The following is a 15,126-nucleotide window of genomic DNA, read 5'->3' as shown; positions in this document are numbered from 1 at the left end:
ATGAACATTAATGGACTAAAGTTCGGGTTGACATTTTAAACTCCTACCTGGCTAGAATCCCTCATAGGCCAACCTATCTTGAATTAAAACGTAAAATGCAAGTACTTAATTGAAGTTTATAAAATTGCAAGCAATTAGATTTAGGTCAGCTCATATAGTACAAGTTATTAGTATATATATTTAACAAAGAAAAATTAAGATTTTATTTATGCTTAAGAAGCCGAAGTGATGCTTTGATGAAATGAATTACGGAGGTCAAGCCTAAGAAGGCATGTTCCTTGCATTACCTATTAAGTCAATTTTAATGCGACGGCCTCTTCAACAGACTGATATTATATATAGCATGATGACTGTTATCTTTGTTCTCAAGCCTACTATACTTTAGCATACTAGTTCTTGTACTCTTGCTTGCGCGTAGTAGCTTATTGCAACGTTGAACGGTAGTTGAGAACTCTTAAACTTCGAAATGGCCGGTGTTACCACAGTCATGTTGGCGGTGCTGCTGGCAAATACAATTGGGGCCTTTGCCAATGATCCTGATATGCTTCAAGATGTTTGTGTTGCTGATCCTACATCAGGTATATTGAAAGATAAAATTTTGCACATTTCTATGTCAACTCATTTTTAAGTACTCTCACTTATGTCCAACCCATTCTTGTCTTGATTAACTTTACGGGAATAATGGTGAATGGGTTCCCTTGCAAAAATATTAGCATGATAACTGCAGAAGACTTCTTCTTCACCGGAATTTCTAAACCGAGCCAGATCGCCAACAACATCCTTGGTTCAAAAGTCACTGGGGCAAATGTTATGGACATCCCTGGCCTCAACACCTTGGGAGTCTCTATGGCTCGAGTCGACTTTGCTCCCTACGGTCTAAACCCACCTCACATACATCCTCGTGCCACTGAAATGATCTACATTCTTCAGGGTGAACTGTACGTTGGTTTCATTACTACCAACAATAAGCTTGTTTCCAAGATTGTTAAGGCTGGTGAAGTATTTGTATTCCCAAGAGGCTTGGCTCACTTCCAGAAAAACACGTCCAAATATCCAACCGCTGTTGTAGCTGCCTTCAACAGCCAGCTACCAGGCACTCAGCAATTTGCAGCTGTTCTCTTTACTTCTAAAGATCCTGTGCCCAAAGATGTGTTAGCTCAGGCATTTAACATTGACGAACATGAAGTTGAGATGATCAGAGCTGGCCTTACTCAATAATTGTTTTAGAATTACGATAAGATATCTTTAATTTTTCTGTGATTGTGCCTTAAGCTCTCCATTGTTAAGACTATTGTTCATCATTGGTGTGTAACAACAGAGTAGCTCTGCTTGATAATATTCTATGTTATCTGACAAAGAAAATAATTGGAGGTGGAGTCATTATTTCTTGTACGTCCTTAAGATTTTCTCAAAACAAAACTATGGTTGACTGCATTCTGCTGAGGTACTTGTTCGCTATGCAAAATAAAGCTGCAAGACTTACAACCACCAATTATATCTGACCGTAAATCTTCGGAGCTTGTTCACATGAGTCGGAGAACCATAGTACCAAATCCGTAACCAAGGAAAGTTGCTATGGAAATACCGAAAATTCCAGCAAGAATACCAGGAACTACCATAGAATGCCACCCTTTTGCAGTTGCCATTCCACAGGCTGTCGTAGGACCCCCAACATTGGCATTCGAAGCTATTAGCAATAGCTTCAGGTCAAAGCCAAAAAGTTTGCCCAATCCAAGAATCAGACCAAGATGGACAGAAATTTGGACAAGGCAAAACAGGAATATACTTGGTGCAGTGTTAATGACACTCCAAACGTTCCCACTCGCCCCCACCACAGTGAAGAATACCTGTGTCAAAAACAATGACAAAATAGATGTCAGTAGATGAATAACTGGAATCAGTGAGCATCAGAAGTGTTGGACCAAAACCTTTACCATCCTAGGCCAGATATTTCATTCAAGGTGTTCTTTTATTAATTAATTAGGTAATCGAGGAGATTAGGTACCTCAACATGGTGCATTGGTGCCTAATCGAATCACAGAAGAGCTAGCATGAAAAACAGAAATCACCGGCAGAAAGACTCAGTACTACACTACATAACCAACATTGGTGCTACGGTACTAGCACTTTCTTTCTTCAAAGTCCAGGATGGCTACGTTTTGGAGGTCCCAGAAATAACATACATTAAGAAAACAGTATCACATCCATTATCCAACATGTTCAATTAAATCAGAAACATAGTACCTGCATCAAAACCACAGCCATAACTTCCCCAGAAGGCGCTAACTGATTAAACTGTTTTGGGAACACAGTTGCCAAGAGGACCACAATTGCTGTTATTGCAGGAAGCATACCACCCTGAATTCCGTAATATTTGGTAAGAAAACTTCCAGCTTTGCATATTAGAAAAGACACTGCTATGGCAATTGCAGACTGTAAAACAGGGAGCTTGTCACCAGAGCCAGAGCTCATGTCCGTCACGCTATCTGTTCAGAGAGAAACTTGCTTAAGAGGAAAGTTTTGGTAGCAACTATACATTATAAAGATCTTCAAGACAACAATATATATATGAAATAAGATGTTGCTCTGCCCTCATTCAAGAAAATGAAAGGAAAAACATAACTGAAAAATAATTTTTTATAACCTCATAAAGGAAGAAATGAAGAGCATCACAAGGTCGACAATAAAAGCATCTCAATTTTATTGAGAAAAAATGGTAGATGTTATACAACATACCACCAGTTGATGCTTCAGCTTCTGGAGGCACTCTGGATGCTATTGCAAACAGTGTGGCAAAATATACTGCACATAGAACATTATCTGCGGCTAGTCCAGCGGTTAGCACTGATGGAGAGATCTCCAAAGCTTCCGCAATGGCAACATAATTGACAGCTGCACCCATTACGAACAAGGTTATTTGAACTAAAATTCTCAGCTTTTAGACAAAAATTCCACAAAATTAATTAGTTACAATATTTTCACAAGAAGAAACTCATGATAGAAAGGTGAAGGATGCAAAATATCCAGAAAACTGACTGTAACGAGCAAGAAAAGTTAAATGAACATTGAGAAATATAAAATTTCAGTCTTCGAAACATTTTAACACCAGTTTACTTGTGCAGATCATGTAAGCCTTTTACTCGAACCAAAAAACTCAGCACTAAAGTATGAGGAATAGGAAGCCCTTAGTTGAACGATACCAAGTTTACCAACACATCATTTGCAAATGGAAGTTGTTCAAGCTAACAAACATATATCAAAGAAACAGCAACAAAACACCAGTAAAGTAGCAAGTACATTACCTCTGCCAATATGTCTACCCATGAGAGCAGCAGCTATCTTCCATGCATCTCCACCAAGTGACCGCATTGGCACCAAAAAGAATGCTACAACAGTTCCAACAGTGGTGGCAACTACAGATAAGGAAAAAATTAGCCTAAAAAAAAAAAAACACAATATCCAACTACTAATTACTAATACAAAGTATATCTGTAAAAAAAAAAAGAAGACAGATACATAATTATAAGAAATCTCCACAGCAATTGGATAAAAAGATAACATTTTCTAACTCTCAGTGGTTTCCAATCATTTGTCTGAATGCACCAGTGCATGCCATTAAAGGAAAATTGTGGAGAATCAAATCCGTGATTATCCTCTTTTCCAAGATCTTGAACTCATGTTGGGAGGAGATGTTCATGAAAAGTCTTACTTAAACTACTTCTCTATATGAAATCAACTCAGCCCAATAATAAAACATAAATAGCCATGAAGGAGTAATATACTAACTTGTGAAAGGAACATTTCATTATATGTTGACAGCATTCTCAAACTTATTACTTACTGCAGCAACCTAGTTCCATCTCCCAGTACTTTTTGTCTTTGCTCTTCTAAGAGCTTCTACCATATCCTCATTCCTGGACATCTCAAATTTTAGCTGCAATGCATTCGCATTAAGCCAGAAGAGTTCGTTGATAGAAGCGGACATGTCCATTCAAACCTGACTACTGGGTCCTGAAGTGGTTGTACAACAAGGGTGTGCTTAGGTGCCAAATGCCCCACTTTACTACGGGACTGACTGAACATTTCAAAATCTGAACATGACTACATAGTCTACATCATAAAAAGACCAACTAAACGTCAAGGATCCACATATTTTGGATTGCTATTACACATTAAATACATGATCTAAAGAATGCTACCTGATCCAATCAAGAATGCCAAGAGCAATTTCCCGGTTGATTTGATTACACTACGTATATCTGCTCTATATAATAGCAACGGGACAGCCAAAGGAAGCAGAAACTCCATGACAACTGAATATGCTTTCTGTTGAATTGACCACCTTATATTTTGATGATTGACCTACATAAAACAAACTTTGACTAACGACGTTTATGAGTCTTGGTTAAAACAGAAGATTCAGGTTTGAAGTTAAATGTTCTGGAGTAGGAACAACAGAGTTTGGAAGACTTGATGATGAATGCAAGCTTTCAAGATGTCCTCACAACTCTATATTCTTAGTTACTCAGTGTACGAACTTAAGAAACAAAAGTGTTGGAAGGAATTAAGAAGAAACTCGAAGTTCCTGAAGGAACCTGAAGTTCTTGAAGGAACTTGACGAATGACTCAGAAAGTTTTAAACGAAAGTTTTAAAACGGTTTTCAAAAACCCTTAATTTAAGGAAGTGATAAAAATCAGTTTTGAAAAAGATTTAAAAAGATTTTATTAATAAATAAATAATTCATTAATTTAAAAAGATAAGTTTTAAATTAATTAATTATTTATATTTTAATTAATAAATAAATAATTATCTTTTTTTAATAAATAATAACTATCTTTTGAATAAGTCTTTAACTGATTTTTAACTTGGTAAATATTGGCTGCTTAAATTAAGGAGCACGTTGAATTTAGGAGTCAAGCTAGGGAAATCATGTTCCTAAATTTCCTCTGCCTACATCCCAACTTCTCAGTCAAAGAGAACGTGGGATTAAGGGGGAAGTGGGAACTTGATGGAAGCTTGGTTTAACTCCTTATAAAAACATATCAACGTTAAGTTTTGAAAGTGTGGAAAAACAATCTTAAATATTCTGAGCATAGAGTTTCAAAGTGTTTAAAAGAGAAGTTCCTTCCATCCTTAGTCTCTTAAGTTCTTTAGGAAATACTTGTAATCATTGTGTAATTGGGTTTGGGTTGTGAGAGTTGTAAAGTGTGAGACTTGAGAGAGTTGTTTACACTGTACAAGTGATTCGGAGTAGAATCACAAAGTGTGAGAAACTGTGATTGAGGGATCACAGTTGGGTAACTTGAGTTCCTCACGGAACTTGAGTGTAGGCAACGTATTAGTGATTGTAAATCATTTTTACATAGTGAATTTATTCATTGCCTATCTCAGTGTCTTTTCTCTTAGTAGTAGATTTAATTCCGCAAAATTTACCATAGTCTATATACACTACAATTCACCCCCCCTCTTGTAGTATACATTGTTCTATCAATTGGTATCAGAGCAAGGAACTCGGAAAAGCAGGAAGCCCTGTCGAGTCAAAGTTCCTGGAGGAACAATGTCGAAGGACGAGAGACTAGCTGAAGGTTATTCTACACAAAGACCTCCACTCTTCAATGGGAAGTACTACGCCTATTGGAAGACGAGGATGGAGATGTTCATACAGTCCGAGAATTATCAAGTCTGGCGAGCTATCGAGGTAGGAGATTACGAGGTAACAAAGACCAATGCAGAAAACGAGGTAATTCCTAAACCTATTTTTGAATACGATAGAAGCGACTTTGAGAAGAAAGAGATTAATGCTACTGCTAAAAAACTCCTAGTTTGGGGTTTAGGGCCAGATGAACACACTCGTGTTATGGGATGTAAAACAGCAAAAGAAATATGGGATTTACTAGAAATAACCCACGAAGGAACTCATGAAGTTAAACGTTCTAAAATTGATATACTGCTTTCTAAATATGAACGTTTTGAAATGGGTTCAAAAGAAACTATTCAAGAAATGTTTACTCGTTTTAAAAATATTACTAATGAATTAGTTTCTCTTGGTAGAGTTATTCCTATGGATGAACAGGTACGCAAAATTCTAAGGAGTCTTCCTGAAGATGAACGGTGGAGATCCAAAGTGGCAGCTTTGCAGGAATCAAAGGACTTTACAACTTTCAACCTTGAACAACTTGCAGGTTTCTTAATAACTCATGAGCTTCACCTATCAAACAAAAGCCAAGAAAGTTCAAAGAGCCGGGGAATTGCTCTAAAGGTTGTCCAACCAAGTGAAGAGGATTCCGAATCTGGAGAGGAAGAAGCTGCCATGCTAGTCAGGAAGCTAAAAAAGTTGTACCGCAACAAAAGGTTTGTTGACCAAAAGAAAAGGAACTTCAAGAAAAACCAATATTCCAAGGAAACTGGAGGATGCCACAAATGTGGGAACACAGATCACTTCATCAAGGAATGCCCTCTCTGGGAATCAGAAAAAGGAAAAGGCAAAATGAAGGAACACAGAAAATCTAATACTCCAAACTTTTCAAAATCTGATTACAGGAAAGCCATGATAGCTGCGTGGGGAGACACAAGTTCCGAGGATGAAGAAGAATCCACGGAAGAAGAGACGGCAAACCTGTGTTTGATGGCTAAACACAGTGAGTCTACTAAAAAGTCAGAGGAGGTAAATCTCAAACCTAAATTTCTGAAATCCCTGTCAAAAGACAAATTAATTTCTTTGCTCATAGAAACTTTGGATGAATATAAAGAAATATGTCTTAAACTTGGACAAAATGAAAAAGCTCTAGAAATCTATAAGGATCATATGAAATATTTGAATAGTTCAAGAACAGATGTTCAGGGAAGATTCTTTGATTTGCTAGATAGAAACTCTATGCTAAAGGAAACATTGGAAAGAGTCAAAAATGAAAATATCATGTTAAATGTTGAATTGACTCAGTATAAATTGTTATGCACTAACATTGATTCTAATAATGCTCTTCAATTGCCTTTAGTAACCTTTAATGATGATCTTGAAAATTTGAAAAAAGAATTGCAGGTTACTAAAGACAAAAATGAATCCCTTGAAAAGGATTTAGAAAGAGCTAGAAACAACAAAGTGCAATCCACATGGGAGTTCCAAAGTGGATATCTGAAGCTCAAACTAGAAGGACAGAGGGTTTGGGTTTCAATCACAAAAAGAAGAACAGTGGTAAAAAGAAAAAGTACGTGGAACTCCCTAGTGAGACTGTGTGTTCCTTCTGTGGCAAGTCAGGACACAAAGATACTGATTGCAAAAGAAAGGAACTTAAGTCCACTAAAAATATAGCTTATGTATGGCAAAAGAAAAATGAGTTTGCTGTATCAACAAAGGAACCCATGAAAGATGGGGTTCCTGAATCTAACCCTTAGTTTCTTTTGCAGGTCGAAGTGAGGGGGAACAACCAATGGTACCTCGATAGTGGTTGTTCTAAGCACATGACAGGAGACAAAACTAGATTTCTCTCACTGACGGCCTATACAGGAGGAACTGTGACCTTTGGTGATAACAAGAAAGGCAGCATTGTTGCCGTAGGAAAGGTTGGAAGGTCAAGTTCCCAAGCTATTGATAACGTTTTTTTAGTCGAGGGCCTCAAACACAGCTTATTAAGCATATCACAATTTTGTGATAAAGGAAACTCTGTAAGTTTTGATTCTGAAAAATGTAGCATCATTCAGAATGACACTGGGAAAGTTTTGCGAACTCGGAAAGGAAACACTTATACAGTGGATCTCAATACAGTTCCGAGGAACAACTTAACTTGCCTCAGTGTCATTGAGGATGATCCTTTACTGTGGCATAAACGTTTTGGTCATGCAAGTTTCTCTTTGATTGATAAGTTAAGAACAAGGAACTTGGTAGAGGGACTTCCTTCAATCAAGTTCCTATGTGACAAAATTTGTGACGCTTGTGTGAAAGGAAAGCACGTCAGGACATCCTTTAAATCCAAGAAGATGGTGAGTTCCACGAAACCCTTAGAGTTAATTCATATGGATTTATGTGGTCCTATGAGAATTCAAAGTAGAAGTGGAAAGAAGTACGTCTTAGTAATTGTTGATGATTATTCTAGATTTACATGGGTTATTTTTATGTCTAGTAAGGATGAGACTTTTGACGAGTTTGTACATTTTCCAGGAGAATTCAAAAGTCCACAGGTCATCAACTGATACACCTTAGATCCGATCATGGCACTGAATTTGAGACTTTTAAATTTGATGATTTATGCAGGGAACAAGGCTTAAGTCATAATTTCTCAGCTCCAAGAACTCCACAGCAAAATGGAGTTGTGGAAAGGAAGAACAGAACCTTAGAAGACATGGCTCGAACCATGTTAATAGCCAGCGATCTTCCAAGGAACTTCTAGGCAGAAGCCGTGAATACAGCCTGTTATATTATAAATCGTGTCATGCTAAGGCCTATATCAAATAAGACACCCTATGAACTGATGAAAGGCAGAAAACCGAACATATCTCATCTTAGAGCATTCGGTTGTAAATGTTTTGTGCATAATAATGGTAAAAGAAACATAGGGAAATTTGATGAAAGAAGTGATGAAGCCGTATTTCTTGGATATGCTACTAACAGTAAAGCGTATAGAGTTTACAATAAACGCACTATGTGTGTTGAGGAAAGTGTGCATGTTATATTTGATGAAACTAATCCACTTCCATGTACACAGGAACATGAGGATTATGACTTTGAAATTGGTCTAGTACGTTCTCAAGAACAAGAAGAAGATGCAGTAATTCCAAATAAGCAGCCAACTCGAGTAAATGAAAATCATGAAAATCCGGAGAAGGAACTCGACATACTGACTGAAGTTCCTTCGACAGAACAGCCTCAGATTGAAGAACCTGTCGAGGAACCAATAACACAAGAGGAAATCATTGAAGAAGAAGCAACTGGCTCAGAAAATAAGAATAGTCGAGTTACTATCCAAACCTTCCAGCCCAAACCTTGGAAGCACCAAAAGTCACACCCACTGGACAAAATTATTAGTGATTTATGCAAAGGAACTCAGACTAGATCGCAAATGAGGAACTTCTGTGCCTTCAATGCTTTTCTATCTACTTTGGAACCTCGCAACCATAAAGAAGCCTTAGAAGACCCTAACTGGATTATAGCCATGCAAGAGGAACTTAATGAATTCAAAAGAAATCAGTGAGTTCCAAATGAGCATGATGGGGGAACTCAATTTCTTTTTAGGACTGCAGATCAAACAAACTGAATCATGAATATTTATACATCAGCAAAAATATGTCAAGGAACTCCTGAAAAAGTATAACCTTGACGGCGCAAAGACTAATCACACTCCTATGGGAACTAACTCTAGGTTAGACGAAGATCCCTCATGAACTTGTGGACCAGACAAAGTACAGAGGTATGATTGGTTCCTTACTATACTTAACTGCAAGTAGACCTGACATTTCTTTTAGTGTTGGTCTGTGTGCTAGGTTCCAATCAAACCCCAAAGAATCGCATCTAACAGCCGTTAAGAGAATACTGAGATATCTCAAAGGAACTGACGACTTGAGTTTATTCTACCCAAGAAGTGACACATATGATCTTACTGGATTTGCCGATGCCGACTATGCTGGGGATTTGGTGAATAGAAAAAGTACATCAGGTATGGTCTAATTCCTAGGATCTTGTTTAGTTTCTTGGAGTTCCAAGAAACAGAATACAGTTGCTCTATCCACAGCAGAAGCAGAATACGTAGCAGTTGTTGCATGTTGCTCACAACTTGTGGATAAAACAACAATTACGTGATTTTGGCATAGTTCTTGAATGTGTTCCAATATACTGTGATAATACAAGTGCTATTTGCATATCAAAAGATCCAGTACATCATTCACGTGTAAAGCATATTCATGTTAGGCATCATTTTCTAAAAGACAATGTGGAAAAAGGCTCTATTAAACTAGAATTTGTACAAACTGAATATCAAATTGCTGATATTCTAACAAAGCCTTTGAGTAGAGAAAAATTCGAAAAGATGCGATTGGAACTCGGAATGATAAAGCTGAATTGAGCAGTTCTTCTTGGAATCCCAAGGTATGTCTTAGTGAAACGACTCAGCATTGCTATATATAACCTTGGTGTAAAAAACATAATCTCGAATCTTGCAATGAAAGAGTGTGTAATTTTAATGAGTGTGTGATCATGTGATTATGTTGATGAAGAAGACAAATTAAGCCATATTATTTTCCAAGTTCCTTTGTGAAAAGCTCTGTACAGGTCAACCAGTATTTTACTTTGAAGTAACTTACTGGAATTTTTTTTCTTTCGTAATTTTTAATTTTCTTTATCTTTCAATTTTTATCTTTTTATTAATTTTATCTTATAAATTTCAAAACAACAAAAAGATTTTTTTTATTTTCTCAATTAGATTTTATCTTAATTTTTATCTTTATCTTTAATTCTTATTTTATCTTAATCATTGTAAGTAAATCACAAAATCCTTTACCTTACCCCACTAAACTCTCAACCATCATTCATCGATTCTCAAGCCTGAACACATCCTTCAAGAAAAATCATTGTTAAAGCTGAATTTAAAAGTGGTGAATGGGAATGTTTGTTTTGCATCTGATGTGCAAAGTGAGTGAGGGGGAACACAGTGAGGGGGAAGGAGAAAAGAAAGAGGAAGATAGTGAGAAAAATATTTAAGAAATTGGTGAGAAAGAAACAGAAAAAGATAGTGACAAAGAGGTCGAAGAAGACAAGAGTGATGGGGCAGTAGAAAAGAAGAGTAGCAAAGGAGAGAAAACAGAAGGTGAATCAGAGGAAGCAGGAGAAAAAGAAAAAGAGAAAGATACAATAGAAAAAGAGAGTGAGAGTGATATAATAGAAAAAGAGAGTGAGAGTGAGAAGGAGGAAGAGGATGATCAAGAGAAATTAATGAAAGAGTTGCTTCAGGAAATTGAGGGCTCTGTCAAACACACCCCTGTAACAGGAAGAAGAAGGAGAAGTATCAGACTTGCTAACCCTGCAATCTGAGCCTGTTATTGTTGAGTTGGATGATGATTCAACCAAAGTTTTTGAAGGAACTTCCATCAGGGTCCCTCAAGAAACTCCATCACCACCTCCAATTCCATCCCCTGCTCACCAAACCACACCTTCTCCACCTGCTTCACAGCCTCGTACTTCTGGTCTCGGCTTCAGTGCTTTTAGCTCTGGTCCAAGTTTCTTGCAAATCCAGGAGGAACTTAAGCTTTTGTCCACTACACTTACACAGAGTATAACTAACCTTTCTTCTAAAGTGGATAACCTGGCTACTAAAGTTGAGGGGCTGCAAACTCAGATGCTTTCTCTGGAAGATAAAGTAAATGCTCATATGGACTCCTCGGCTCAGGAACTCAAAGCTAAAGTGAAGCAAAGTTGTTACAAGACCATTCTCGATGCGATCAAGGATGTTACCTTACCATGAAGCTGCTACCATTTCCTAGCCCTTTGCAAAACAAACCTACCCCACTCTTTCTTGTGATTTATTAAACAGTGATATTGTCCTTCAATTTTATTTTGTTTGGCTTGTTTTGAACACTTTAATTTGTTTTTATTTCGGTTTGTATTAAACTGGCTAAGTTTGTCTTTGAATTTGATGTTTTCATTTTGGTTGCATATGAACTGTGTGCACATGCTTAATCGTTCATGAATTCAGATTTACTACTCCCTCCGTAGTTTAGTACTATATATAGCATGCTCTTTCTATCATTTTGATAATGTCAAAAGGGGGAAGAGAAGAACAAACTCAGAAAGTTGGACTCAAACCGATTCCCTTCAAGTCTTCATCATTTAAGTAAAGGTATAAATTTCACAATTTATTAATTTCATGAATGATGCAGACTTCTTTATCCTTAGTTTATTTTATTGCTTTAAATAATTTAATTGTTTTATTTAAGTATTGGTTACTCTGATTGCTTGGATGTTTGTTTTGTTTAACCGAGTTTGTTTTTGTTTGTCATCATCAAAAAGGGGGAATATTGTTGAATTGACCACCTTATATTTTGATGATTGACCTACATAAAACAAACTTTGACTAACGACGTTTATGAGTCTTGGTTAAAACAGAAGATTCAGGTTTGAAGTTAAATGTTCCGGAGTAGGAACAACAGAGTTTGGAAGACTTGATGATGAATGCAAGCTTTCAAGATGTCCTCACAACTCTATATTCTTAGTTACTCAGTGTACGAACTTAAGAAACAAAAGTGTTGGAAGGAATTAAGAAGAAACTCGAAGTTCCTAAAGGAACCTGAAGTTTTAAACGAAAGTTTTAAAACGGTTTTCAAAAACCCTTAATTTAAGGAAGTGATAAAAATCAGTTTTGAAAAAGATTTAAAAAGATTTTATAAATAAATAAATAATTCATTAATTTAAAAAGACAAGTTTTAAATTAATTAATTATTTATGTTTTAATTAATAAATAAATAATTATCTTTTTTTAATAAATAATAACTATCTTTTGAATAAGTCTTTAACTGATTTTTAACTTGGTAAATATTGGCTGCTTAAATTAAGGAGCACGTTGAATTTAGGAGTCAAGCTAGGGAAATCATGTTCCTAAATTTCCTCTGCCTACATCCCAACTTCTCAGTCAAAGAGAACGTGGGATTAAGGGGGAAGTGGGAACTTGATGGAAGCTTGGTTTAACTCCTTATAAAAACATATCAACGTTAAGTTTTGAAAGTGTGGAAAAACAATCTTAAATATTCTGAGCATAGAGTTTCAAAGTGTTTAAAAGAGAAGTTCCTTCCATCCTTAGTCTCTTAAATTCTTTAGGAAATACTTGTAATCATTGTGTAATTGGGTTTGGGTTGTGAGAGTTGTAAAGTGTGAGACTTGAGAGAGTTGTTTACACTGTACAAGTGATTCGGAGTAGAATCACAAAGTGTGAGAAACTGTGATTGAGGGATCACAGTTGGGTAACTTGAGTTCCTCACGGAACTTGAGTGTAGGCAACGTATTAGTGATTGTAAATCATTTTTACATAGTGAATTTATTCATTGCCTATCTCAGTGTCTTTTCTCTTAGTAGTAGATTTAATTCCGCAAAATTTACCATAGTCTACATACACTACAATTCACCCCCCTCTTGTAGTATACATTGTTCTATCACTTTCGCTTCAGAAGCAATAATCCCCAAGTTACTTGCTGCAAGCCCAACTAGTGTAGCAACTAACGGACCACTCAGGGCGCTCCCTATCTTAGTCTTCTCTGACCTGCAACCATAAATTAACAATACCGCAATTGTATCATCAACACTAACAACCATTATACTCAATACTCTACTCGAGATTTCCAATGACACCCATCGCCGAGACAATGCTCAGATGGAAATTACGCATTTCGCGTCCAACTTTTCTTGATAAAAATGACCACCACACCTTATTGACAATTACTTAATTTGGGATGATGGAAGTTCCAATTATTCTCACTATTGCACATTTCATGGTTAGGATTTGGGAAGTTATAGAAACATCTACTTCAACATATTTAATATCTAAATACAAATTCAGTAATCTCACAAATTCATACTTCTCCATACTAATAAGCACAAAATCTGATTTCACATTCAAAGCAAAAATAGAATTCAATCTACAATTAGAAAAACTCAAATATTCAGCACCAAATTAGGAAAGAGAGAAAACAAACCAGAGACCGAAAGCGGCGGAGGCGAAGAGAGCAGTCCAGGTGCCCCATGAATCGGTCGGAGATATGATCGGCGACGACAACGACGATTTCACAGTGGTCAACGGTTTGACCGAGCTAAATTTCTTCAAATTTGCTGGAAATCTTAGCAAACGGTGTTTGAGAACGAGGTTTTTCTCGTGGAATTCGGAGTTTGATGTCGACAAGTAGCTCTGTAAGTGTGGATTTCGATGCCGGAGAATCGCCGCCGGCGATAAAAAGTGTGATTTTTGCGGCGGAGAAAGTACCGCCGATGGGAAGATTAACGGCATTGCCGGCGGAAGCTCGGCAGAAAGTGGCAATGGAAGAGTGGTAGTCTAGTCTACAGGTTAGCAAAGAGATTAGAACTCTGATAGTCTGTTAAGAAATGGCCAACTGGTTTTTTTTTAAGTGTTTTACTTTGGCCTTGTTTGGTAGTTAGCTTATTGGGGCTATATTAGCTTATTTGACCAACTTTAGCTGATTGACTAGTCAAATAAGTTAATACAAGTGTTTGGTAGTAAGCTTATTGAATAAGCTTATTTACCTCAATAAGCTGTTTTCCAAAACGTTGGGTAACCCAACGTTTTCAAAGAGCTGATTTGCTTAGCTTGTATTTTTTCTTCCTTAATTTCTTTGTTTTGATTATTGTTTTTCAGTTTATTTTATTATATTTGTCATGCATTTTTTTTGTTAAAAGAAATTATCTATTTTAATCCAAATTTTAGCAATCCTTATCTCCTCCCCAAAAATTATCTCATGTTAACAAAAATTTGAAATCCTTGTTAGTTGTTACCCAGAACAATTCTGTTTTTTTTTTAATTTTTAATTAAACTATATATGTGCCTTATTAACTGTTTTGGCTTTTAATTATGTGATTTTTTTCTTTTGAATTATATATACGTTTATTTTTTTTTTTTAATCTGAATTATATATGTATTATATCAGGAAAAAAAAATTATACATCGGATGGCAAATAGGCAATCCAGAAGACGACGGCGTATTTCTTAGACATAGATTTCTTTTAATTTAATAGACATTCTCATTTTCCAATATCAAAAGGTTGTTTGCATTGTAACATTACAAAGTTCAGCTTGTAATATTTTTTTTCGATTTCATTGATGTTGTGCATTCACTATTGTTAATATAAAATTATTCTTGCAATGTTCATATAAAGAATGATCTTCTTTCAAAAAAAAAATATAAAAAATGATCTCACAACTTCATAAAATGAATTATGTACAAAAATTATCTCATAATATCATTGATAAAATTATATGCCCAATTATATCTACCATGTAAATTTGTTAACAATAAATACATATATCATTTATGAAATAACTACTTCTTCAAAGTTAAATATGCTAATGTCCTTATTGGTCACTTTGCAAACTCAAACAGCTTTAAGTAATCAGCTATTTACCAAACACTTTTATACAATC

The 15,126-nt window shown here is 36.1% G+C and overlaps 2 protein-coding genes across 2 annotated transcripts; one reads left to right on the top strand and one right to left on the bottom strand.

Annotated features, from left to right (window-relative positions):
- Positions 1 to 149: 149 nt before the first annotated feature.
- Positions 150 to 1,247, top strand: LOC110729604 (germin-like protein 1-1). Its single transcript, XM_021909352.1, has 2 exons — positions 150 to 587; positions 686 to 1,247. Exons 1-2 carry the CDS (start codon positions 467 to 469, stop codon positions 1,216 to 1,218), a joined length of 654 nt encoding a protein of 217 aa, XP_021765044.1. The 5' UTR covers positions 150 to 466; the 3' UTR covers positions 1,219 to 1,247.
- A 245-nt stretch (positions 1,248 to 1,492) lies between these two features.
- LOC110729602 (uncharacterized membrane protein YjcL-like) lies at positions 1,493 to 14,582 on the bottom strand. The gene is made up of 7 exons (XM_021909351.1): positions 13,670 to 14,582; positions 13,134 to 13,236; positions 4,200 to 4,326; positions 3,303 to 3,413; positions 2,737 to 2,892; positions 2,245 to 2,486; positions 1,493 to 1,847 (listed from the first exon to the last, which is right to left on the bottom strand). The coding sequence occupies exons 1-7, from the start codon at positions 13,975 to 13,977 to the stop codon at positions 1,524 to 1,526; spliced, it is 1,371 nt and encodes a 456-aa protein (XP_021765043.1). The 5' UTR covers positions 13,978 to 14,582; the 3' UTR covers positions 1,493 to 1,523.
- Positions 14,583 to 15,126: the final 544 nt, after the last annotated feature.

Source organism: Chenopodium quinoa, unplaced genomic scaffold (assembly GCF_001683475.1).
Source record: "Chenopodium quinoa cultivar QQ74 unplaced genomic scaffold, ASM168347v1, whole genome shotgun sequence".
NCBI classification, from domain to species: domain Eukaryota; kingdom Viridiplantae; phylum Streptophyta; class Magnoliopsida; order Caryophyllales; family Amaranthaceae; genus Chenopodium; species Chenopodium quinoa.
This window is presented reverse-complemented; position numbering and strand designations above follow the sequence as displayed.

Bases quoted from the DNA above. Each gene is read 5' to 3' on its own strand.
- LOC110729604 (XM_021909352.1), top strand. From the start codon at position 467: ATGGCCGGTGTTACCACAGTCATGTTGGCGGTGCTGCTGGCAAATACA. The intron at 588-685 runs AAGATAAAATTT...CGGGAATAATGG, and splicing joins TCCTACATCAGGTATATTGA to TGAATGGGTTCCCTTGCAAA.
- LOC110729602 (XM_021909351.1), bottom strand. From the start codon at position 13,977: ATGCCGTTAATCTTCCCATCGGCGGTACTTTCTCCGCCGCAAAAATCA. The intron at 2,487-2,736 runs GTATGTTGTATA...CTCTCTGAACAG, and splicing joins AGCTGAAGCATCAACTGGTG to ATAGCGTGACGGACATGAGC. The intron at 1,848-2,244 runs GTACTATGTTTC...TTTTTGACACAG, and splicing joins TGGCTGTGGTTTTGATGCAG to GTATTCTTCACTGTGGTGGG.